This window comes from Diabrotica virgifera, chromosome 4, assembly GCF_917563875.1.
Source record: "Diabrotica virgifera virgifera chromosome 4, PGI_DIABVI_V3a".
In the NCBI taxonomy this organism is placed as follows: domain Eukaryota; kingdom Metazoa; phylum Arthropoda; class Insecta; order Coleoptera; family Chrysomelidae; genus Diabrotica; species Diabrotica virgifera.
The window spans coordinates 38,232,519-38,258,559 of NC_065446.1; the positions used below are offsets into that span (position 1 = coordinate 38,232,519).

Genomic DNA, 26,041 nt, shown 5'->3' on the forward strand with positions numbered 1-26,041 from the left:
GGTGCGTCTGCTAAATAAAAGTCAAAGTTTTCATCCTAATAAAAATATTTTTAAAATATATTTAATTGAAAACTTATTGGACCATTTTCCTGATAGAACCTCCACGGCTTCTACAAATTGCAAGCCAGATGGATGCTGTAGCGAAGAAGACAAGAAGGAAACGACACGACCCCGTCTGTTCTGCGTGGTAAATTCCAACGGAAAATGAACCTATGTTACTCAAAGGAGTAATACTAATATAAATTAAAATTGTATACCATATTTATTCAGTTGCAATGCGAAGCCAAAAATGTCTCAATTTTTATTTTGTTCAGAGAGCGCAACCAGCACTCTTATCGACGATTTCACCACTTTTAGTGGTTCTTCAGAGAATGCATAGAGTGCTATCTCTGTCCTAAGTTGAAATTTCCGACATCTATTATGGTCTGTTTTTAAACCAAGACTAGTAATTCAAATTTACCGCGCTATAATGCCTGTTTGTAATTGGTCCAACCGCAGGCAAGTTTACTCAACTGTTATGCAATTTTGACACTTATGACATTTATCAAATTTTGATAAGTCTGCCATTTTATAGATTAATTAAGTTATATCGGCAATTTTTGTATTTTCTGCGTTATTCCTTTAACTTTTAGATTTTTAGTCTACTTTTACATAAAAACAGTTGATTTTAGAACTCTTTAGCGACGTTTATAATATAATATGTATGGATTACCGGCGAAGGCCGATATGATCAACCAAAAAAGATGTATTTGGTGATTTTACTAGTGACTTTCTTGGGTGTGAATATGTGTTTTTAGTTTACTCCTCCTGGTTTAAAAACAAACCATAGTCTCCGCATTGCAACTGACGTGATGGTAGTAGGTGCGTAGCAGCATCTGCTAAATAATAGTCAAAGTTTTCACCCTAATAAAAATATTTAAAAATATTTTTAAAAGATATTTAATTGAAAACTTATTGGACTATTTTCCTGGTAACACCTCCATGGCTTCTAAAAATTGCAAGCCAGATGGATGCTGAAGCGAAGAAGACAAGAGGGAATTCTAAAACTTGCAATTCACGACCCCGTCTGTTCAGCGTGGTAAATTCAAACGGAAAATGGACCTATGTTACTCAAAGGAGTAATATTAATATAAAATAAAAATGTATATAATGAATTCGCTCTATCGAGATTCTCTTTGACACTGACGTTAGTAATTTCTTTTTTGGGAAGTTCAGTTGTCAGAAATGATTGGAAGAAATATGTTTACCGTAGGGTTCAGTTATTTCACCTCTTCTTTTCAATATATATACCAGGGAAGTTCACGAAAAAAATAGCATATTTAGTATCATACAATATGCTGACGATTTTGTCATATACAACACTGACAAAACGATTGAGAGCTGTATAAGAAATCTAAAATCAAATATAAATTCTCTTATTTCTAAATTTGATTCAATTGGTTTTTCATTATCTCCAGAAAAATCAAATATAGTGTTTTTTACAAGGCATAATACACCACCATTAGGTAGTATTGTGATCAATGAAATGCAATTTCCTATAACAAATGTAGTAACCTATCTTGGCATTACACTGGACAAAAAACTTACTTGGAGACCATTCATTCAAAAAATAGAGACAACATGTTATAAAGGATTAAATTTTCTTAACCTTATTCGGAAAACTTGGTGGGGATGTGACACACAAACCTGTTTAATGTTTTATAAAGCTTTCATCCGATCGATAATAGATTATGGGTGTATTTTTTATGGTTCGGCCAGTAAATACATTTTAAAACGGTTAGAAGCAATACAAAATACTGCTTTAAGACTATGTTTGGGAGCAATGTGCTCTACTCCCTGTGAACCTTTGCGTGTGGAAGCGCTAGAACCTCCTTTAGAACTCAGAAGACAATTTTTATCTGAAAAGTTTATTCTAAAATCCTATATAAAAGATCCAATATTAAGTAAGAAAATTTCTGCACTAAACTACCTCGATTTAATAATAAAATATTGGTCTAAAAAACCTCTCCCTCCTTATGTTCAGCATTTCGTAATACTTGCAATATTAGCAATATTATTAAAAAGCCACCTCAATCGGATTTCTTTCAGGCTTTAGAAACATCAATAATTCTAATTCCCTCATATTCTGAACTTCACTTAGCAAAACTACCCTTAATGATTATACTGCAAAATACCCTAATCACCTACAAATATACATACACCGATGCTTCAAAACAAAATGATGGTGTGGGTTGTGCTTTTTATATACCATCACTAGATGTCAAAGAAAATTTTAAACTGAATTCCAATACATCAATATATTCAGCAGAAACCATAGCTATCATAAAAGCATGCCAATACGCCGAAAATAAAAATCTAAAACAAATAAACATATTATCCGACTCATTATCAGTTTTAAAAAGTTTCTCTAGTCAACTAGACGAAAATTCTGTTAACGTAAATCCCTACATCAAAAAATTAAAGATACTATTATCTAATCTAACACCTATGCAGTGTAATATAGTATTCACGTGGATTACTCTGGATTCTGGATACTCGTGGATTCACTTGTCCAACAAGGTATACTCTTTTACATCCGAAAATCCCGACAGATTATTGGCATAAAAATTTAGATTTTTCAAGGTTACTATCTCTCGACTAAAATTTGGCCATGCCTGTTATCCCGCACATCTATATAAAATCAATATAATACAGTCGGATTTGTGCGAAAATTGCAATACAATAAGTGACTTGGATCATATATTTTTTGCATGTGACAAATATGTGACAAAAAGAAATTTGTTGAATATGCAGCTATTGCAAGAAAACGTTTATCCCCCATATAATCTGATGAACTTACTAGCTTTGAACAAATCGTCAATCTTTAGGATTCTGCTAAATTATATTAAGTCGTGTAAATTGAAGCTTTAGATTATAAAATTAGCCGTGTAAATTAATAATACCCCGTATCCCTACTTAGTATGTGGTTAGTCACCCTGAACGATCTGGGTGCGAAAAGTTTTTTTCTCCTTACCTACCCTGGACTGTTTTTGTAATGGATTCGGAGATGAATTCGTAATGGTCTTGGTGTATGGTGAGGCGTCGATTTCAAGAAGTGTTGATGGCTAAATGGGCGCAGTTCCCAAAGGCCATAAAAGAAAAAAAAAGTGATTGGAAATTACTATACAACCAACGCACCTGCTCGTAGCCAATATTATTAATAGTAAACAGACATAAAAATAACATAAACCTTACGCCAATCAATAATTATTTATTTACACCATTATAATGAATTGATAACAAATAAGAAAATTATTTATTGTACAAAATAAAAATATTTTGTAGAAATAAACTCCACAAAATTTTATGAGATTAGTAGACACTCCCACTATTTCTAATAATTCTTCTTTTTTTAATGAAAGATTAAGTTGATTTTAGCAGTTAATAGTGTAAGGCAGGAATTTTTGTGTTGTATGTTTCCTATTCCGAATGTGTCAAAGTGAATCTCGATAGAGCGAATTCAGTATACCATTTTTATTCAGTTGCAATGCGAAGCCAAAACTGTCTTAATTGTTACTTAGTTCAGAGAGCGCAACCAGCACTCTTATCGACGATTTCACCACTTTTTAGTGGTTCTTCAGAGAATGCATAGAGAATGCTATCTCTGTCCTAAGTTGAAATTTTCGACGTCTATTAGGGTCGATTTCTCATACCTGCGTTAATGTATGGTTCAGTTGACTGAGGTTCACCGGTGAACTTCGGTTTTGTTTGGAATGCATTTCTCATTGTCAGTGCACGTTCTACAGCTTTCGAGAAATGCCAATAGATGGCAAAAGGTAAAAAACTATCGCCATTTTGTACGACCTCTTTTATGCTGTTTTTGAATAAAGTTAAATTTAAGTATTTATAGTCAAATAATCATTTTAATAATTATAAATAAATATAATAAAAACAAAAATAATGTTAATATCGTTTATCGTTAGGCTTAATATAATAAAATAGGTATATTATGACAGCGTTTTGTGTTAATAAAACGCATGCGTAATCCATGAAATCATCTGAACTGGGTTCTGAAATCTTTGAACGGCCGAATTCCAGCGTTCAAGTTGCACGTAGTTTAAACTGCCATCGGTTGAACGTGAATTGAGAAAGACGATTTTGACTTTAAACTGACGTTCACTAAAAGTTCAGGTTAAACTGGAGTTGAACTCGATATGAGAAATTTGCCTTTTTAGTCACCGCATTGCAACTGACGTGATGGTAGTAGGTGCGTAACGGCATCTGCTAAATAAAAGTCAGTTTTCATCCTAATAAAAATATTTAAAAATATTTTTAAAAGATATTTAATTGAAAACTTATTGGCCATTTTCCTGATAACACCTCCATGCTGAAGCGAAGAAGACAAGAGGGAATTCTAAGACTTGCAATTCACGACCCCGTCTGTTCAGAGTGGTAAATTCCAACGGAAAATGGATCTATGTTACTCAAAGGAGTAATACTAATATAAAATAAAAATGTATACCGTTTTTATTCAGTTGCAATGCGAAGTCAAAACTGTCTTAATTTTTACTTATTTCAAAGAACGTAACCTTAGCACTCTTATCGACGATAAGAGTAAAATGTTATATCTACTCTTTTCTTCTTTATGGTGTCGAAGCTTGGACTGTTAATGTTGGCTTAAGAGGCTACAGTAGCGATCAACAGGTAGCAACAAACGTTGTGTGATAACTAAAATTTTTTATTTCATTAGTAGTTCCAAAATGACACAAAACCTAAAAAAGTTTATTTGAAGAAAGTTTATTTTTTGTTCTTCTTAATGGCGGTACAGGCTCGTTTTTTTAATATTGTATTTAATTACAGAGTAATTTCCACATATTAATATATTTTTCAAATTGGGCTCTGTACCGCCATACTTTATTATATTACAAATACGTGTGTCAAATATCTCGAAAAAATATTCAAAATTACAGCCGCAATCTTGGAACGCGTTTTCGCTACCTGTTGATCGCTACTGTTTCCCCTTGATAATAAAATCGTTTTCTATTACTTCCATTTAGCGCGACTATGATATTGTCAAAATATTAATCTTAGATAATGTCAAAGATTACCACTTTTGCCAAAGTTTATGATACTATCTCCCGAAGTTATATTTTGTTGCTACCTGTTGATCGCTACTGTTTACTCTTAATGAGAAAGCTTGAAGCTTTTGAAATGTGGCTTTTCAGGAGAATTTTGAAAATACTGTGGACCGATCATATTACGAACAAAATGGTGTTGCACAGAATGGGAAGAGACAGAGAACTTTTGACCACCATTAAAAAGAGAAAAACATCATATTTGGGGCCAGGGTTGTCAGGTTTAAACCAACATGCTTAAAACCTTGCAACTGATTTATTTATTTATTTATACTGCACATTTACAGCAATGATGCCATTTATAAACACACAGTTGGTCATTACAAAGAAATAAGAACATACAATCTATACAATACAATAAAATATAAATACACTTTAAAACAATAAATAAGGGTATCACAGTTTATGTAACATAGTACTCTTTTTCATATTATATAGGTCAAGGTCTTCACTCAAGATAAAATGTTCATTGCCCTTAAGCAGTGTGCCATGGGGAGTTTGCGTATTCTGGAGTTATTTTAAATAAAGTGTGTAGTGTGTCTACATCTAAGTCTTTGGTCTGGTACATGAAAATTTATAAATGAAAGAATCGTAGGAGAATCTATGATTTGATAAACTATATTAAATATGAAAATGATTTGGGCATTTCTACGTCTTTCGCTCAATAACACAGTGTCAAAAAGCATTATCTGCAAGTTATAGGAAACCTTAAAAGGATAAATCCCAAATTTATTTAGGTTTAAAGACCTTAAAAATTTCTTCTGAATCCTCTCTATCATATCACTATGTGATATGATGGAGGGACTCCATATGGTACAACAATATTCGAGTTTTGACCTCACATATGCATTAAAAAGCTTAATTGTAGTGTCACAATAAAATTCTTTACTGGATCTTAGGATAAAGCCTAACTGTCTATAACAATCATTAGTAAGTTTGAGAATATGCTCATTAACGGAGAATGTGCTAGTGAATAACACCCTCTCTGATTTTTCTTAACCTTTCAAGTTTTACTTCATTAATAAAATAATCTGTTCTTATTATTTCTCGCTTTCTAGAAAAAGTCAATAATTTACATTTTGATTCATTTAAGTTCAAATCATTATTTTTACAGAATGTGGATATACCTTGAATATCTTGTTGTAAATTAATACAGTCATGTTCGGTTTTTATCGTAAGAAATAATTTTAAGTCGTCTGCAAATAGAAGAAACTTGGCAAATTTTATATAATCAGTGATGTCATTTATGAACATAACAAAAAGTAAAGGCCCAAGGATGGAACCTTGCGGTACACCTGACCCAGTTATAAAACTGTCTGAGTAGCAGTTCCCAAATTTGACTACATTAGTACGGTTGGTAAGGTAGGATTCAAAGAATTTTATAAGTTTGTCAGAAAGTGCATATGACCTGTTTTTTTAATAGTACTGAATGATTTACTCTATCAAAGGCTTTTGCTAAATCAGTAAAGATAACATTGTCATCAACTTGAGAATTATTTATGGATGAAACAATTTAGTGACTGAAAATGCACAGATTTGTTTGAGTTTAATTTTTTGTTTATGAAACCATGTTGTTTTTCTATTAAAGTTTTTGAAACATGAGTATACAGTATTGTATATAATTTTTTCCAAGATTCTTGAAAGAGAAGGCAATACTGTTATAGGACGATGATTTGATATTAAACTCGTATTTCCAGATTTGTGGATAGGAGTTATTCTACCTGCCTTAAGCGCATCCGGAAACGTGCTTGTCCCCAAACATTTATTAAATATCATTTGTAGGGGATGTAACAGGACTTCTGAATACGCCTTAAACAGGTAAGAAGGAATCCCATCCACACCTATAGCTGCACTACTTTTTAAAGACTTAATTGCAATATTGATTTCTTCTAGAGTTATACAATCAACACATAATTGTTCAAGTCCATATTCCTTGTAGGAGTCTGTTATTATTTGATTAGTGTTGGAATTTATAGATTCAAAATAACGTGCAAAAACATTTGCTATATCACTTTCAGATTCGTAACATTCATCTTCATGTTTATATTTATATTCAAGTGTTGAATTTGATCTTTTCCCTTTTAGGTACTGCCAAAACTCTTTAGGACTACTATTTAAGAAAAAAACCTGGTTTTTTTTGTTGAGCCTCCAAGCTGGTGTTTTTATTTAAAGTTTTTAATACATGGACAATTCGATGTAAATATCAGGTTCGAATTGATTTCTAATGCCCCGTGTCCGTTTCTTCTCGATCGACGATGATAAATAAATGTTTGAAGTGTGGAGTAAAAAATATGGATTTATTGACAGCTACTGATTATTACACTCATAGATATATAATACTCTAGATTGCTCCTTGCGATCTTAAAATGGGTGACGGTTGCGACAGAGATAAATGAGCCTATTTGGTCGGTAGTCTCTTTTTAATTTAAGGGCAATATCGACGACGTGAATATCCCACTTTATCGAGTAATATGTGTTGACAGTTGGAGCGGGTGGTGACGGGAAATGGTCTTTGGTCTTCGGACGTGGATAATCGTGGTTCAAATCCCATACCAACTTTACTTTTTTTATTTTTATTTAATCAATATTGCGTTTATTAGATATTTTTACATCTGAAAAATGGACCTAAGTAAATCTAGCAGATAATAAATGTATGTATAGTAAGTTAATATTGGAATACATAATTTGTGAACTGCATAGTAAAATAAAAGTCATTCGTTATTAATATAAATTCGTCCTTATTCGAATTATGTGAATGTTTGTTTTGCTTCTACTTTTTTAAAAAATTGTAACAATAGTTTCATAAATAAAAATAATGTCTAATTACGTATAATTGAATCGGTCATTTCAAAAACAGCAAAGTCCACAATTTTCAGAAACTAACTTTTTGAGAGGAATAGACTCCTTTAAGATAAACGTTGTGTGCAAAAACGACACCAGTCCAGTAAAAACATTAGGAACAAAACTACAATATAACTCTGAATTTTGATGTCATTCATTTCATCCATCTTTCGACTATATAGTTAGTTTTCTTTGCTCTTCTGTAAAATTAGGAATATGTGACTCATGTTGTTTTTGAAATGACCGATTCAATTAATAAATCGATGGTACATTATGTTGATATTAATTATTGGTAATTTTTTACGAATATTTTTAACAATTACTTTATACTATTCTACAATTAACTTATTAAAAAAATAACATTGGCTTTTATATTTTTAAAAATCTATAGGTACCTACACAGTTTTTCTTATTTGTTATATATTTCTTTGCATAGATTTATTTTAGAGATGTAATAATATCTAATAAACGCAATATTGATTAAATAAAAAATAAAAAAAGTAAAGATTGGTATGGGATTCGAACCAGGATTATCCACGTCCGAAGACAAACGGCCAGTTCTCGTCGCCATCCGCTCGAACTGTCAAACCATCTAAAATACTCGACGACAGAGTAGGATAGTGACGTCGTCGATACTCCCCTTGAATTAGAAAGAGACTACCGACCAAATAGGCTCATTTATCTCTGTCGCAACCGTCACTCATTTTAAGATCGTAAGGCGCAATCTAGAGTATTATATATCTATGATTACACTATAGTTGTTGGTTAGGTAACTTTCTATAATAGGGCTTTTCATTCACAGTCATTTGTTTCGAGCTTCTGTCATGTGTCACATAATATTATTATATCTACGTCATACGTTATTGGTATCTGAAATGATACAAACCAAAGACGTATGGCGTAGATATATTAATATTGTGTGACACATGACAGAAGCTCGAAACAAATGACAGTCGATGAAAAGCCCTATAGACTGCTCTAAATTGACAGCTACTGATAATTACACTCGGCATAACTTCGAACAATGACTTACGCACTTGTTAATGAGGTAACTATTCTACATAGACTGCGACTCAAAATAGTCCCTAAGCTAATTTATAATCTCATCAAAATATACAAGTCATCAATAAGTTGCATGGAAACAACTATGAACTTTGAAATCTTTTGAAAGCTTACAACTACAGTTTAATCGAGGAAGCTATTGCAACATGTACTAGGAAGTACAATATTAGAAATATCACTATTTGGCAATTTATTGAATTGCATGCAGGTTTGCAGGTTGAATGGACTCTACTTATTAAAATATTACTCGATATGTTTCACCATTATACACGGTGAAACTATAAAAATTTAGGAAGTTAAGAATAATGTGAGACGACAAATTAAGGGATTAATTTGTGATCGAACAATACAGCTGCCGCAAATGAAGAAAATTAATATAAATAAATTCTATTTTTGAAGTTATACTTCTTTACGCGCGATATGAGGGTGAATTTTAATAGGATTAAAACCTTTGATCCCGGCGCAGTCGCATTACAACTTTGTTCTGATTGGATGTTCAAATGACATGACAAAAATTATCCCATATGGCAACTGTGGCACAACTGTGGGACTGTGGTTTGGTTATGTATGGTTGTTGCGTTTTAAAATTTGTAGGAAGAGAAACAACAAACAAAAAGTTAGTTAATGGCTATACTGCCTTTTTAAATAGTTTTCATAGTATATTTTTGGACTTATTAACATAGAAGAGATGATTGTTGCATGCCAATGTGAAAGCCCATCAAACTGTGACTAGTATGAGTGCCGCAAAATTACTGATAAAAAACCTATTAGCTCGAAGGCGTAGAGAACTGTGGATAACAACAATCAACCGGGACGATCTACGATCTCGCTTATTCAAATCTGAAGAATCTTACACTGGTAAGTGTTTTAAAAATAGTTGATCAAATTTTGTTATGATATTTGAACATAGCCACTTTGCACGATGCAAGTGATTGCAAAATTTATTAGTCGTTATACGGGCTCTGATTGGGTGTTGAAATGATCTGTCAATAATAAATAATTGTTCAATATGAAGGTAAACAAATGTATAATATATTAGTTTTATTGTTGTGAGGACAGAAACAAAAAAGTTTATAATTGTAGTGATTTTTAAATAGTTTTTAAAGCAACAGGTACGTAATAATTGTAAATGTATCATAGGTACCTACCTATTTGAACCTACCAAAATACATAGTATGTAATACTTTTATTTACATAATTTGATTACCATCAAAATTTCTATCAATATTCACCTAATATATTGTTTTCTTACTCTATGTTTTGTTGTATTTTTTCAATTCTAAATCATTTCAATTCAAAATCAAAATAATTTGATTTACATAATTCAAAAATGTCAAAAGTTTAATCCGTTTAGTTAGTCGATCTTCGCACATAATGCCACACTGTCTCCGTGGCGAAGCGTTTAATGCGAGTGAATCCCAATACAACACCAATACCAGCCGCGCTGGTAAGTTGGTTCGAATCCCAATAGAAACTTTTATTTTTTTATTTTTTTTTTATACATTTTATGATTGTAAGTATATTTATTATATAATTCTATTTTCAGAAAATACGTATTTAGTTAAAAAATTTTCCGACAATTAATGTTCAGAAATCATTTGTGGCATTTTTAATGTGTTTGTGTGTGTTTTATTCTTTTATTATTTTAATTTTTGGCACTGTTTTAATAAAAATGTTATGAGAAGTAGTAAGTATAAATTAGTTTAATATTTAAATAAAATATAAATAAAAAGTATATTAATTTCATTTATGATCATATAATCATATAATAGAAGTATAACTTCTTACGTGCGTACAAAGTACACACACATTCTTTTTTTTTTACTTTCGAACTTAGTAATTTTGAATATTATTACATTTGAAATTTGAAATGTTTTTTTGTTATGTTACCTAATAATTTTTTGTGTGTGTATATGAAAATAAAAGTTGTCTTAATCATTTTTTTCATTGTGTAGTACTATTATTTTATAAAATAATTTATTCATTTTTAAAGTCTTTAGACTTATTATACTTTATACCAAAAAAACCAAAAAAATTTGGTCTTAATGTTTTCTTTTTGGTTTTTTGGAAAACTCCATGGTTTTTGCCAACCCTGTTTGGGGCACATACTTAGAAACGATAATAATATGAGTTATTACAGCTGATTGGGTCCTTGGGTGGGTTCACGATGAATAGAATTATATTTTGCTGAAGTCACGTTGTCTAGCCACCATCGATTCTCGCATTGTAAAATGCGTTTTGTGACGTCAGCAAAATAAAACTCTACTGATCGTTATCCCTGTGCTGGTAGACAACAAATCTCCTGGCTGAAAAACATTCGCAACTGGACCGGGTTAAACACACAGATGCTTTTCAGAACAGCAGAAGATAGAGACAAATTTGCAATGTTTATAGCCAACTTTCATTAGTGGAGTGGAGTCGGCAATAGAAGAAGAAAAGTTCATAAATCCTCCACTTATATATATTCTAGATAGATACCTAAAAATTGGGATATGGTCCTTTTACCTTTTCCTCAGAACTATTTAACTTTTTCGCCTCCAGCAAAGTTTGGAAGTATATTTTCTTTTTGGTCAAAAGTTTTTGTTTACAAAAAAATATTTACACCATAGACATTCACATCTGTTTACAGTTTAGTTAATTTACAGACTAGTTTAAACACAATAAACTATTAAAATACACACCTTCATGTTCATCTTCCCTTAACAACCTGCCTTTATCCTCAGGTTCTTCCTCTTCTGTGGGTATAAAGTCACCTAGTTCTCTTGCCCTTTGTCTACGTTTTCTAGCTGCGTGAATCATTGCTGCATCAGGAATAGCACCAGATTCTAAAATCCTTTTAAAGTTATCAGGTTTATTAAATTTATGATTCTGTGGTTCATCTTCTTCTGAGGATAGGTCATCTTTACCTAAATAAAGAAATATGATCATTACAAATGCTATTCAATCAACAGTAAACAATTGTATAGTGTAAATTAAATCAGTAACGAGGAGTAGGAGTAGGTGAGAGAAGGATAAAATAAAGAAGGCGAACATACGAAATGCTCAAGTATTGCAAATAAAATAATAAAGTAGATATGTACAATTAATGGTACATGAGAATATAGGTCAAACCAAACAAATATGTAATAACTGAAAAATACCATGAATACTTTTGTTTCTTCTCTAGATCTGTTGTACTAGAGCCAGTTGCCCTATTGTACATCTGTTACATAAGTCCTCGGAACTTTGGCAGATCTACTACATGCTCTTTGTCAAAACCTGATGGACCTTTTACTTAGGATTGATATACCTAGGGCTCTTGTACCAAGGCGAGATTGAAACATTCTAGACATAAGCTATATGACATATTTCACACATATTACACGGAATTGTCATTCCACCTTACGATTGTTGTCTCTGGCTCATTGCCGAAAACTTGATCAAACTTGCCCCCTTTTCCTTCCCAATTACCTTAATGCTTTCTAATGGACATTCTGATACAGTACGTAAATCATTTAGCTGGACATAGGGAACATACATTGTATATAATATATTATGCATGTAGATAGGTACATAAATACATACATTGTATTATATTAAGATCATTGTGGCAACTGAGCTCTCTCGATGACAATATGGTTGTTAGCATTAAGGGGAATTAACCTCAAAATTGACAACTCATTTCGACTGATACAAATAAACGTCAAAATATGCCAATGTAGTAGCTAAATATTGTTGGCCTAAGGGAATGGGAAAACTGTTTAGTTTTGAAATTAGTTTTTAAATAAAAAATATTTTAAAAATTAGGTAAAGTAAACTTTGTTTTTGATTTATTTATGGACAGCCTTGGTTAATCCGCACACGGATAATCAGGATTTTTTTTTAATGGCTTTATGTCATTCAGCCAGTCACAACATGAGTATTAGTGTCATGTGTAGTGTGTATGTTGAGTAAGTGTCTTGTTACTTTGCAAAGTCGACGTCATTGTCTTTGCAAAGAGACGCTAATTGTATCCGAACGTCTGCGGTCCCTCCAGTGAGTACAATCAGGGTTCTACTGTAAAACGTTTCATTTTCGAAGCTTTGGTCGTTAACCCCTCTGAAATATTTCAGAAAATGGTAGACCCGCTCAAATGAAGAAATTACATGAATCATTTAGGTACTGTTATTTACTACCTAAATAAGTCCTCTTTGTATTTGACTTGTGTCGTTTCCTATCTACCGGGCACCGAAAATTTTAGCGACAATGGTAGTTTCCTGCAGCGAAAAGGTTAATGGGTAAAGATATTTGCTACAAACTGTTTTGTAAATATAAATTATTACTGAGTATATCTCACCTGCACATAGAGCATCTCTTCCACTAAGAATTAGAGGAGGTGTTGGAGGTTTTTTGTGGCTAGCATTAACCACTAACACAAAATCATCAGTTACAATCTCTGTTTTTTCTTTAGATTTGATTTCTTCCTTTTCTTGTTTAGATTCTTTCTTTTTCTTTTCTTTTTCGAACATACGTAAAACTTTTTTGCTGTGAGACGATTTCTTAACTTGAAAAACTTCTCCTTCCTCCTCTTCATCAAAACTTAGCAAAGTTTTTGGTGTTTTTGAAGATTTGTCTTTCTTTTTAGATTTCTTTTCAACTGGAATAGATTGACAAACTTCCATTGGTTGTGTGGCATCGTCATCTTCATCGTCATTTTCTGTAAAAACTCTACGTTGTATAGTTTTCTTGGGTTTTCTAAATAAAGACATTTTAAAATTGGATTTAAAATGAAACCACTTTGTTTATTTTGACTTTAATTTGACACTTGACTTGACTGACAGTATAGAGGTTAGGTTTTGATTTGAAGGTTATAATCTTCTTCAATCATAGACTCATACAGTGACTGATGAGTGCACTAAGAACCGTCAAAATAACCCAAAAGATGAAAAACATACGTTGTGAAATAAAAAGAGATGAAACTATTAGAGGTGGGAAATTGTCATTAGAAAACTATAAAGTTACGGACAACATAAAGTTTAGGGCAACGGCCATGCAACAGCATGAATTTTGTGAACAGTGTTGCCATATCTGTTTATAATTTAGACATATGAATTTAGACCTTGTTTAAAATGTTTTTTTTTATAATTTAGATGTTTATTTCATAGGTTAGTTAATTCATTTAAGTTAGTTTCTTTTTATTACTATTTAGTATTTTAGATATTTTATTAGTTAGAGTTTACAGTCTACAGTTTAAGTTAGTTTCTTTTTATTACTATTTAGTATTTTAGATATTTTATTAGTTACAATTTAGAAATCTTCACATTGTTTAGTGTTTCTATTAACTATTGCCACTATTGATTTTTATATAATTTTAATGCTTTTAATATATTTTCTGATTTATATCTAATGTCCACTTTACATCAACAATAAATTGAACAAGAAATTGACAAAGTTATTCAAGGCCAAATTTAACGTGTACAAAATGTATGGTTTGTAAAAGAAAATAAAGGAATTTGATGAAATAGAACAATTGGATATGTTTTATTTTGTCAAATTTCTTTATTTTCTTTTTATTCACGGCAAAATTGGGTGTTTTGTATAAGTCAAATTTGACCTTGAATAACTTTGTCAATTTCTTGTTCAATTTATTGTTGATGTAAAGTGCACTTTACATTTGTTTTCGATTTTTAAATTATATATTGTGTTCTATTCAATTTTGAATTTTAGATGTTACAGTAAGAAATATTTTACAACATGGCAACACTGTCAATGTTTTTAGATTACCTCAAATGTCAACTACAAATTGGTTATGTTTGGTTGCCCTAAACTTGATGTTGTCCAAAGTTACAATATATTGATAGTTTCCCACCTTAATTAGCGTGTGATTTGTTGCAGAAAGTACCGGCCCTTAACCTGGCTACGCAACTACAAGATAAAAAAGCCAGAGATCTAAAAGAAAAAATAAGAAGAAGATATAGACATTAACGTGACACTGACAAGCACAGTACCTGACAAGCAAAGTTTCAATGGAAAATTTTAACGTTTGCAAAACATTTTTATAAATGCACTAATACAAATGCAGATCTAGTCTTTGTGTAATAGTGTAATTATTTAACGGTATGTCTTCAACTAGTGTAAATAAAATGTCTAAAGATACTCATATTGACCGAGATTTGGATTTATCAAATGCCAACAGAGGTGTTTGGCTGGTTAAAGTTCCAAAATATGTTTCTGAACGATGGGAAAAAGCTTCTGGAGATATGGAAGTGGGTAAACTAAAAATTAGCAAGTGAGTAATAAATATTTTAGGCAAATAAACTCCTGTACTTATTTAATTTTAGACCTGTTGGACAAAAGGCTCAAGTTTCGCTTACATTATCTTCAGCAATTCTTAATTTGAATGAGCCTGGACAAGAAAGTATTCCAAAGGATCATAGATTAGATGTATCCACAGTTACTCAACAAACTTTGGGTGTCTTTTCACATGTTACACGTAAGTTAAGGATATGATATATCACATTATTTTACACAATATGGTAGTCATGCCGTCTCATATCAAAGTAGTACACAAGTTTACGCTTGAAAAACTGTTATATTAATAATAACTTCTATAGTCCATTCACTTAGCTTGGGCTTATCTTGGCAAATTCACAGTTGGAAACCTACAACACAATAATTCCTACCTCATACTAGGAGCAGCTCAAATAAACTTACTTTTGCACACTTGTTCATTGAAAAATAAAACCTTTTTCTTCTTTAGGTGCCATGTCCATATTCAGATGTTGGCCATCAGCATGTTTACAATTTTCTGAAACCTTTCTCTACCGGCTGCTGCACAAAATAACTCTTCTACAGTGGAATCACACCATTGTCTAAGATTACGAAACCATGAAAGTTTCTTTCAACCAATCCATCTCTTTCCCTCCACATTTCCTTGTATTATAAGGTGAAGTGGATGGTATTTAGCCCTCTGATTAAATTGCAGAAGTATTCTGTTTTTCTCCTCATTTTGATGTTTATGACCAGACATTATGAATTCATTATTTGAAGAACATCTTTGTTGGAAGTGTGCGAAACCCACGATATCTTTAGGATCCATAGATAGTGCAACAATTTGAATGTTTCTAATTTGTTTAGCATTGTGGTTTTTAACATCCATGTTTCACAACCATACAATATGATAAACCACACATAATATTTCAGGTGTTTGTTACATAAAGCCGGTTTTCATGTCATAGAAGCCTTGTAACGATAGCTTAGTGTGAAAACATCGTATCTCATGTCACAGAAAATTTTACAGGAGAACTTTAAACTTAATTTCTGCATACTATAACTTAAAACAAAAAAACTATCTTTACATATTTTTGATTCTGAGTATGTTTAGATCATTACACATCCATTTTTCATATATATTATTGTGATCTACTTTGATTAATTAATCAATTAATTATCTCATTAATCAAACAAATGAAACATAAATAAATTGTAAATCTCAGGGCTAAATTATGCTATCAATACCTACTTTCGTGGCTTCAAAATATTTGTCATGGCTTCCTAATAGGGATAGATAAAGAGAATAAAATAATACACATATGAATTTCAATTAGAAATTATAAAAGTCGTTTATTTTATCAAACGGAAATAAATGTTTAATATTGCAAATTTTATTTATTCTTCTATCTTTATTTTATCTAACAATTATGAAAAAGGAATCTTATTTCTTTTTGTCTCCAAATTTGTTTTTTTTTTTAATAATTAACTATGAATCTCTCTACTTCTGCTATACAGGATGTTCTACCTGTTCAATTTTCTTTTTGATATAAAAATTTTATTTTATCAATATTAGTGTATAATAAAAAGAATGTGTGTGTACTTTGTACGCACGTAAGAAGTTATACTTCTATTATATGATTTAAACGAAATTAATATACTTTTTATTTATATTTTGTTTAAATATTAAACTAATTTATACTTACTACTTCTCAAACATTTTTATTAGAACAGTGCCAAAAATTAAAATAATAAAAGAATAAAACACACACAAACACATTAAACAAGCCACAAATGATGTCTGAAAATTAATTGTCGAAAATTATTTTAACTAAATACGTATTTTCTGAAAATACAATTATATAATAAATATACTTACAATCATAAAATGTATTAAAAAAAACAAAAAAGAAAGTTTGTATTGGGACTCGAACCAGCGCTGATACGAGCGGTTGGTATTGGAATTCACTCGCCTTCTCCGCTTAGCCACGGACACTATGTGTCATTATTTACGAAGATCAACTAACTAAACGGATTAAACTTGTGATATTTTGATATTTTGAAAATTGATCAAATTATTTTAATTTTGAATTGAAATGATTTAGAATTGAAAAAATACAACAAAACATAGAGCAAAAAACCAATATATTAGGTGAATATTGATAGAAATTTTGATGGTAATCAAATTATATAAATAAAAGTATTACATACTATGTATTTTGGCAGATCAAATAGGTAGGTTTATACCCATGATACATTAACAATTATTACGTACCTGTTGCTTTTAAAAACTATTTAAAAGTCACTACAATATTATAAACTTTTTTGTTTCTGTCCTCACAACAATAAAACTAATATATTATACATTTGTTTACCTTTACCTCCAAACCACAGCTGCCATATCGGATAATTTTTGACATGTCATTTGAACATCCAATCAGAACAAAGTTATAATGCGCATGCGCCGGGCTGATAGGTTTTAACATATAAAAAAATCACCCTCTATCGCCGGTAAAGAAGTATAACTTCAATAAAAAAAAATCAACTATAATGATTTATAAGTAACAAAATTGATTGAGGTTTGATGCTTTTATAATAATGAAATGTGTAGTTCAATATGCACTGTGGTATTTAATACGCAAAACCATACATTCATGTCTCAACAAATAAAATAAAACTGACGTTTCCTTCTTTGCTGGTGTTGCAATCCAAAAAACTCGTCCACGTTTTCCAATAATGTCCCTGCTCCTCTGCAAACTCATTCTCCCTTTCCTCACTATGCCTCGTACAGTACTCGTTCCGGCTTTCTCCTGATGCAGTATTCCAACTTTTTGAAATACTTAAACAAACACTGAATACTTTAGACTCAAGGAGTTATATCATCTCTCGACTTGGCCTATTAATCGTTCCACGATATGATGCTTGTTACTTTTCCAAAAACCAACCGGCATTTTATTTTTTTTTTTACACTACCCTCAAAACTGGACTCTTCCTTTCGATCCAACAAAACAGACTGACTCTCTCTCATTCATTCTCATCCTTCCAAATCGTTCCCCTCCAGAATTAATTTTCCAACCAATCAAAACAACTTTCAATCATGACGTATTTACCAAAAAACTCTTTCCTTTTTCTAAACATGTCTTTATAGATTTTCAAGAAAAAATAATATTCCGACTATTTTAATTCTATTTTCTACACTAATCATATTTTTATCTATGTGTAAGAATCTTAATACACAGGTATATTTTAATTATCTATTATGTACCGTGCGGCTAATGAATTACCTACCGGCATATCTTGAAAAACTTAATGACCTATTCTTTTGTTTAATAAAATATGTCCGTGGTTTTGATAAACAGTTCAAAGAACACTTTCTTAAACCGGCACCCTAATTGCTTACTGAAAATGCATTGTTCATGGGGCTAGTCAACAATTCTGCGAAAACCCTTTCTTAAAAACTAGCTATAACTATTTTTACAAAATTTGTCTTATACAGGGTGTTCAAAATTTATATGCTCGTGGTTGAGAAATATGAAAATTTTTATTTTAAATTGAATTTTAAATATAAATATAGTCTTTTATTTCTCATGTCAAATAGGAATATAACAATATATTTTGGGTTAGAATATGCAGAAATTCAGTTTAAAGTCACTCATGTAAACTTTTCTGTAAAATGAGATACGAGGTTTTCACACTAAGCCATCGATAAGTAATATTTTGATCCTGATTATTATCTCTTCATCAGAGTCACAATTTACATTTAACCAGCTGACAAACACCTGTGTTTCTGTCAATCGCTGGGCCAACTCTAGACAGCTCTATTCTGCCCCAAATGAGTCGTCAGACTCCCAACCTAAGTAGACTCTCACTCCTAGATACTTTTTGACTATAAACTTTTACTTTTTTGTACAAAAAAGATATTTTGAAATGGTTTCCAACCCTAGTACTAGCTTCTTCCATTTTTATTGCATTGAACAATATTCAACAAAAGCAATATACCTACCGTTAAACAGAAATACACCTGTATACAACATACAATGTACTTCTAACTCTGAGAAAACTAAATATGATTGACCATATATGAGGCGCCTAGAACACAAGGGGTGTAAGTGCAAAGTTTTGGAGAAAACTTTTTTCAAAGTTCTAGACAAATTTAAAAATATATGTAGGTACTACTTGGCATGTTTTCAATGACATGTCATTTTTGATCATGTTATTGTTAGTTTATGTAGAAAGGTTGAAGCCACCATGTTTTCTGTGTTTGAAAGTCTATTTTCGTATTTAACCCAATTTCCTAAAAATTGTCACTTACTGCCCTTGTGTCCTAGGGGCCTCATATGCTTCCTTTTTCTGCTACTGACACTCTTCCTGGTAAAACTCATATCCATAGCACAGAGATGCCTCAATTACTGAACAGAGAAAAAATAAATTATATCTGTTTCATCACTAAAATAAATAATAGTACCTTACCAGAAACTGTCTCAATTCAATCACAAATGTTTACTCTACACCAAAGCTCAAAATTTCTGGGGGTACATATTGACCAAAATTTAGATTTTGGAGTGCATATAAATGTGATCTGTAACAAATTAGCATCTATCTGCTACTCTTTCAGAGTAACAGCAAATTATTTGGACGAAAAATGTAAATGAGTTATATATTTTTCAAATTTTCATTCTGTAATGCATTGAATAATTTTCTGGGGTGGGGGGGAGTAGTAACGTTGAACAGGTTTTTATATTACAAAAAAGAGCAATCAGAACTCTACTTAACTTGAAATGCAGGGATTCATGTAGAGATAATTTCAAAAAACTCAACATACTAACAATGACTAGAACAGACATATATGAATGCTTACTTTTCATTTTTTAAGTTATACTTCTTTAGGCGCGATTGAGATTGAGGGTGAATTTATATTGATCTGCACGCATGCGCACACCGACAGTATGGTATTAGTCGTTATACGGGCTCTGATTGGGTGTTGAAATGATCTGTCAATAATAAATAATTGTTCAATATGAAGGTAAACAAATGTATAATATATTAGTTTTATTGTTGTGAGGACAGAAACAAAAAAGTTTATAATTGTAGTGACATTTAAATAGTTTTTAAAAGCAACAGGTATGTAATAATTGTAAATGTATCATAGGTACCTACCTATTTGAACCTACCAAAATACATATGTAGTATGTAATACTTTTATTTACATAATTTGATTACCATCAAAAATTTCTATCAATGTTCACCTAATATATTGTTTTCTTACTCTATGTTTTGTTGAATTTTTTCAATTCTAAATCATTTCACTTCAAAATCAAAATAATTTAATTTAATTCAAAAATGTCAAAAGCTTAATCCATTTAGTTAGTCGATCTTAGCACATAATGACACATTGCCTCCGTGGCGAAGCGTTTAAGGCGAATGAACCCCAATGTACCAACCGCGCTGATAGCTGGTTCGAATCCCAATAAAAACTTTTATTTTTTTATTTTTTTTATACATTTTATGATTGTAAGTATATTTATTATATAATTTTATTTTCAGAAAATACGTATTTAGTTAAAAAAACTTCCGACAATTAATGTTCAGAAATCATTTGTGGCATTTTTAATGTGTTTGTGTGTGTTTTATTCTTTTATTATTTTAATTTTTGGCACTGTTTTAATAAAAATGTTTGAGAAGTAGTAAGTATAAATTAGTTTAATATTTAAATAAAATATAAATAAAAAATATATTAATTTCGTTTAAATCATATAATAGAAGTATAACTTCAAAGTACACACACATTTTTTTTTTTTTAAATAGACATAAATTCATGAAACACGTAATAAACCATAATTCTAATACACGAAACAATCTTATAAACTATAATGTACCAATACATAGACTAACATCTGAGAAAACTACAGAATATGCCTGTATTAAATTCTTTCATAAATTACCTTATAGCATTAAAATAGAAACTGACATAAATAAATATAGAAAGTCTGTTCAACAGTTGCTCATAAACCTAGAACCATACAAAGTGGAAGAATACCTTCAAGCTGACCTGTAAGGAGACTGAGGGCTATTATTTTAACCTAAATGTCACTGTTGACACTGTTATTATTATTACCTACTATTTTTAATATTATTTTTATGTTAAGTCTAGGTTGTTTCAGCAACCCTTATAAATTGTAATTGACACCATTCTATTGACACCCTATTGACATATTTATTTTGTAAACTTGTGAATCATGAGAATAATTTTTTTTTCTATTCTATTTTATTCTATAGCTAAACAATACGATAAATGTAAGTGGTCGCGTTTACAACTCATTTCATTTTTTATTTGCTGGACTTTAAAGGGGAATTGACTTTGTAGATAAGCATTTTAGTGGTATCTCATATAATATGCCTTTATTTTTAGCCTGTAGCATATAGTTGAAATAAATTTCAGACATTGCCTAAATTTAAAAAAAGTCATTACCTTTTATAATTATCGTTATAATTTTTAGCAACTAATATTGATTCTGTGGTACCTGAAACTGAAAAGCTGCACATGGAAGGCAAAATAGTGCAAAAATTGGAATGCAGGCCATATGCAGATAATTGTTACATGAAGTTGAAATTAGAATCTATTAGGAAAGCTTCTCTACCAGTTCGCCAAGTGAAGCAGTTAGACAGGGTTGTACAAACATACAAGCCAGTATCTGATCATAAAAATAATGTAAGTTTTTTAGTATTACTATGAAGATGTTTCCTAAATATAAACACTTTGTCGTTGGCACAAAAATAACAAAATATTTTCCAGACAATGGTAGTTCTCGGGAGTGACGAACACCCCCTACATGCAACACTATAATATGTGAACTTTTTGATTCTGTCAGCATGACTGAATTGAACAATGGGCAAAATCCTATATTAAAGTTTAGGAAAAGACTCGCCAATCCATATGTCAACCATCAATTTTGGTTCATAGGTGTGGGTTTTGCGACCCTCCTCATTTGGTCTGTTTGCCATTCTCGTCCCCAAATCTTCCAAAAATTTCAAAAATTTAAGTCCGGCCTCTGCAGCTTCTCTGATAGTATTGATAATTACCTTTCCAAGGCATGTCTAAATTTGACTCAAAAATTGAAGTTTGGAAATATTGTTTTTTTTTACAATTACTGAGCGTTTGTAGGAGGACTCCAGACGTGTCTAATATATACCTCATATCTGGAAACATTTCAATTTTTAAGTTATAAGCCTCGTAAGTATGATCAAAACCATTTCCTATGGGAACAAACGGTTTTTCAAGCTCACTAAGTTTCATAATACCTTCAGATATCATATTTGACCTTGGGTGCAGCAGACACTACTTGTCAATGCCTACGAAACTCATGTTTAGTAATCAAAATTGGTTAAACCGTAAGTTATCGAGCTCCCAAAGTATAATCCATTTAACACTTTCGGCCCCCTCGGGATACATACCTATGTCCCACTAAAGTTTAAAAATATTTACTGGCTCAAATACGTCCCGATTTAAACCTAGTTTTGTTTTAGTGGTATTATTAGTGCAAAAGCAAGAAAATAAAACTGAATTGACAACACTGGGTGGCTTCCGGAGTCAGTTACAGATTTATTTTCACAAGTTCGCAACATTTTAATGCGTTTATATTCGCTTTTTACCATTTTCATCGAGATTTTTGAACAGTACGTGAATATTTTTCAGCATTTAAGTCAGTGATACACCATATTCTAAATATGGTATATATGGATTTTCTAGGAATAACCCTAGTGGGACAATAATGTCCCAGTGGTATTTTTAAGCGGGACATATTTAACCCATTGGGTGTTTTACAGTATGTCAAAACGAGGGTTCTTCTGAAAAGGAACTTCAATTTTTAGCCGATAAGCTTTCAGATATTGAAAGTGGACTGGACCTTTTTTTCATAGGCTACCACTGGGATATAAGTTAAATGGGAGTTATAGGATAATACCAATGGGACACATATGTCCGATCTGTCAATGTCAAATCTAAGAAAAGAATCTTATGAAAACCTGTTTGCTTAACCTAATTACATACAAAACAAGTAATTGGACTTCGTAAGTCCTAGATTTTCACCCAAAGTAATCGAAAGTAGAACTGAAAGTCGATAAATATTTGAACTCTTCGTGAAACCTCATTTGTCATTATAATGACGGAGGAGTTATATTCGCTGTCGGGCGGACAGACGGGCAGACAGCCTAAGCCAAATTTATCACCTTTAGTACCATCCTTGGATTATAAGCTTTCATTTGACACCTCATTTGTCATTCTACGTGGTATAAAGACGGAGAAGTTGTGTTTACAGACAGACGGACGTGGATAATTCAAAGTTTTCACATTTTTTTCAAAATTGGCCGAAAACAAAAGCTCGAAATTACGATTTCAACTCCATTTATTTAAGTAAAAAAAGTGGGGCTGAAAGGGTTAACCATTATTCCTCAAATGGTCTACAGTTATGATACTAAACTTGATCGGGCAGTCCGAGTTCATTTGCCAGGCATCCCAATATGTTATTCTTTAATCTATCCCGAGAAAAAAAATCTAGTGTACATACATTTGATTGATACAAAGAATTATATTGAAAAAAATATTGGGATGTCTGGGTTACGAACTGTCGTCTTATACGTCAAGCTCATAATTCTGCCGCAATGATCGATTCAATATCTCTATTTTTAAGTAGGGGGGGGGTGGAAGGCTGGGTACAAAAAATATTAAATTCCTACCCAGTGTAACGAGCTCAAGGTATATGAAAGGTCATAAACAGCCCATAATTTAGGGCTATTTGTTCTTTAATTTCTGCAAGGGGGAGCAGGGGGTGACAATCGGTATTACCTCACAACACAAACCACATTAGATAATATACTTTTCATTATGACATTAATTAATATTTTGCATTTTTATTTATAGATTGAGTACATGGAGAGAAAGAAAGCTGAAGGTAAAAAGGCTCGTGATGACAAAGAAGCTGTTTTGGACATGTTGTTTGCAGCTTTCGAAAAGCACCAATATTATAACATAAAGGATTTAGTAAAAATTACTAAGCAGCCCATCACGTATTTAAAAGAGATTTTAAAAGAAGTCTGCAACTATAATTTAAAGAATCCTCATAAGAACATGTGGGAACTTAAACCTGAGTATAGGCATTACAAGCAAGATACTGAAGCTGAAGCGAAGAAGGAGGAGTCTGATGATGATTGAAATTATGATTATTTATTTTTAAATTGTTTAATATCTATAATGTTTTGTGTCACATGAGTATGGAGTTTAAATAAAATATCATTTTATAAAACTTTTGTTTACATTTTACTGATGCCTGTACAAAATATTAATGTTTGTAGGTAACTTAGTTCAGTTTTTTTAAAGTAAAGCTGGACATTCACGGTCATGCGTGATATATAGCCAAATTTTCAGTGTTGGAACGATTGCTTTTTTGGCGTGATGCCAAAATTTGGATTTCTATCACGCCACGCCATTGCTTGACGCCAAGTCATCTGCTCTTGAGTGGCAGATACACCGCGCCATGTTCCTGTCAATGTCCAAACCCACGTCCATTTTTCGTTCATTCCACGCTGAGGGCTGAGACGTCGAGCGCGCTGCACTACTTTGTAGTGAACCTTAGAATATAAGATAAAATAAACTTAGTTTATTTTATATTCTAAGTAGTGAACAGTGAATCAAGACAGACACAGAGTATAATTATTACTGACCAAGATGGCATCCGGACCTGAATCATTAATTAAATTTGTCGATCAGTACAAGGAACTGGAATTCTTGTGAAGGATGTCTGATAACTATAGAAATAAACAATACCTTCATAATTATAATCCTGCAATATGCTAAGAATTGCTTTACATGTCTATGGTATTAAAGCAGCTTTACATCAAGGCTATGCAAGTCCGTCTTGTATGGCATATCTCTTGCCTAGCCTGACCTTTTTACAGCAGAGCTATTTCAATGCAATTTTTGATTCCACTTTCATTGTTACAAACAAAAAAAATATATCGAAACATTAACTTTAAATATTTCACTTGGAAATTTCAGTCCAACATTAAATATATTCAAGTATAAATCACAAATTATTATTACTTCCAATAAATAACATTTAAATTTACACAATAAGGTTGTTTTATTCTAAAATTGCATCAAAATAGAATGAAAAATAGAACATGTTTTAATTTTTCGTCTAGCACACGAATTGCATGGAAATAGGTAGCGCATGGGCATGCGCAGTTGCATGATCTGTCTTGCATGGCTCTTGCCTAGCATGAAAATAGCATAATGTAAAACTGCCTTTATGACTCCCAAAAGTTGGGAAGATATTACGGTTGGAAACTAGAGTTCCTCGTAAGTAATACCAAACGCTAAGGAAGCGATGCGCAAAGCCTCTCATGAGAACTTACAGCTTTTCTCACATTGGTGTATTGTTTCTTTATTAGTGGAGTAACGAGCTCAAGTAATTCGAAGGATACTGGCTCGTCCATCCTCATATAACTTCTCAACAATCATTTGGTTCCAAAGGCAATTCGTTAAATAAGTTCACATGCGTGAAGGTACTCATCTTTCTCAACCACTCTGCACCATTTCTTCTGTTCTGTTTTTATAATCATATGATGACGAACAGCAGTCGCACGAAGTAAAAGTTATAAATAAAAATGTTTAGCATTTTTATTCAGTTGCAATGCGAAGGCAAAACAATCTTATTTTTCACTTAGAATACGGAGCGCAGTCCAGCACTCTGAATCGGCGATTTTCGACTCTTATTGGAATCATCCTCGGAGAGGCGTAG

General features: G+C 31.7%; 2 protein-coding genes across 2 annotated transcripts in view; one reads left to right on the plus strand and one right to left on the minus strand.

The window, feature by feature from the left end:
* The window catches only part of LOC114324934 (PAX3- and PAX7-binding protein 1), a 42,003-nt gene extending 28,185 nt beyond the window's left edge, over window positions 1-13,818 (minus strand). Inside the window, exons 1-2 of the mRNA XM_028272855.2 lie at window positions 13,333-13,818; window positions 11,699-11,923 (exon numbers count right to left, since the gene is read on the minus strand). Of these exons, the coding sequence (XP_028128656.1) occupies window positions 11,699-11,923; window positions 13,333-13,744 (637 nt within the window). The 5' untranslated portion in view covers window positions 13,745-13,818. The remainder of the gene's footprint in view (window positions 1-11,698; window positions 11,924-13,332) is intronic.
* Window positions 13,819-14,922: 1,104 nt separating this feature from the next.
* Window positions 14,923-24,544, plus strand: LOC114324935 (general transcription factor IIF subunit 2). The gene is made up of 4 exons (XM_028272856.2): window positions 14,923-15,264; window positions 15,317-15,468; window positions 21,743-21,954; window positions 24,163-24,544. The coding sequence occupies exons 1-4, from the start codon at window positions 15,095-15,097 to the stop codon at window positions 24,451-24,453; spliced, it is 825 nt and encodes a 274-aa protein (XP_028128657.1). The 5' UTR covers window positions 14,923-15,094; the 3' UTR covers window positions 24,454-24,544.
* Window positions 24,545-26,041: the final 1,497 nt, after the last annotated feature.

What these genes read in the sequence shown, in the direction of transcription:
- LOC114324935 (XM_028272856.2), top strand. Translation starts at nt 15,095, where the DNA reads ATGTCTTCAACTAGTGTAAATAAAATGTCTAAAGATACTCATATTGAC. An exon ending in TGTCTTTTCACATGTTACAC is followed by an intron (nt 15,469 to 21,742) that starts GTAAGTTAAGGA and finishes TATAATTTTTAG; the next exon opens with CAACTAATATTGATTCTGTG. An exon ending in TATCTGATCATAAAAATAAT is followed by an intron (nt 21,955 to 24,162) that starts GTAAGTTTTTTA and finishes TTTTATTTATAG; the next exon opens with ATTGAGTACATGGAGAGAAA.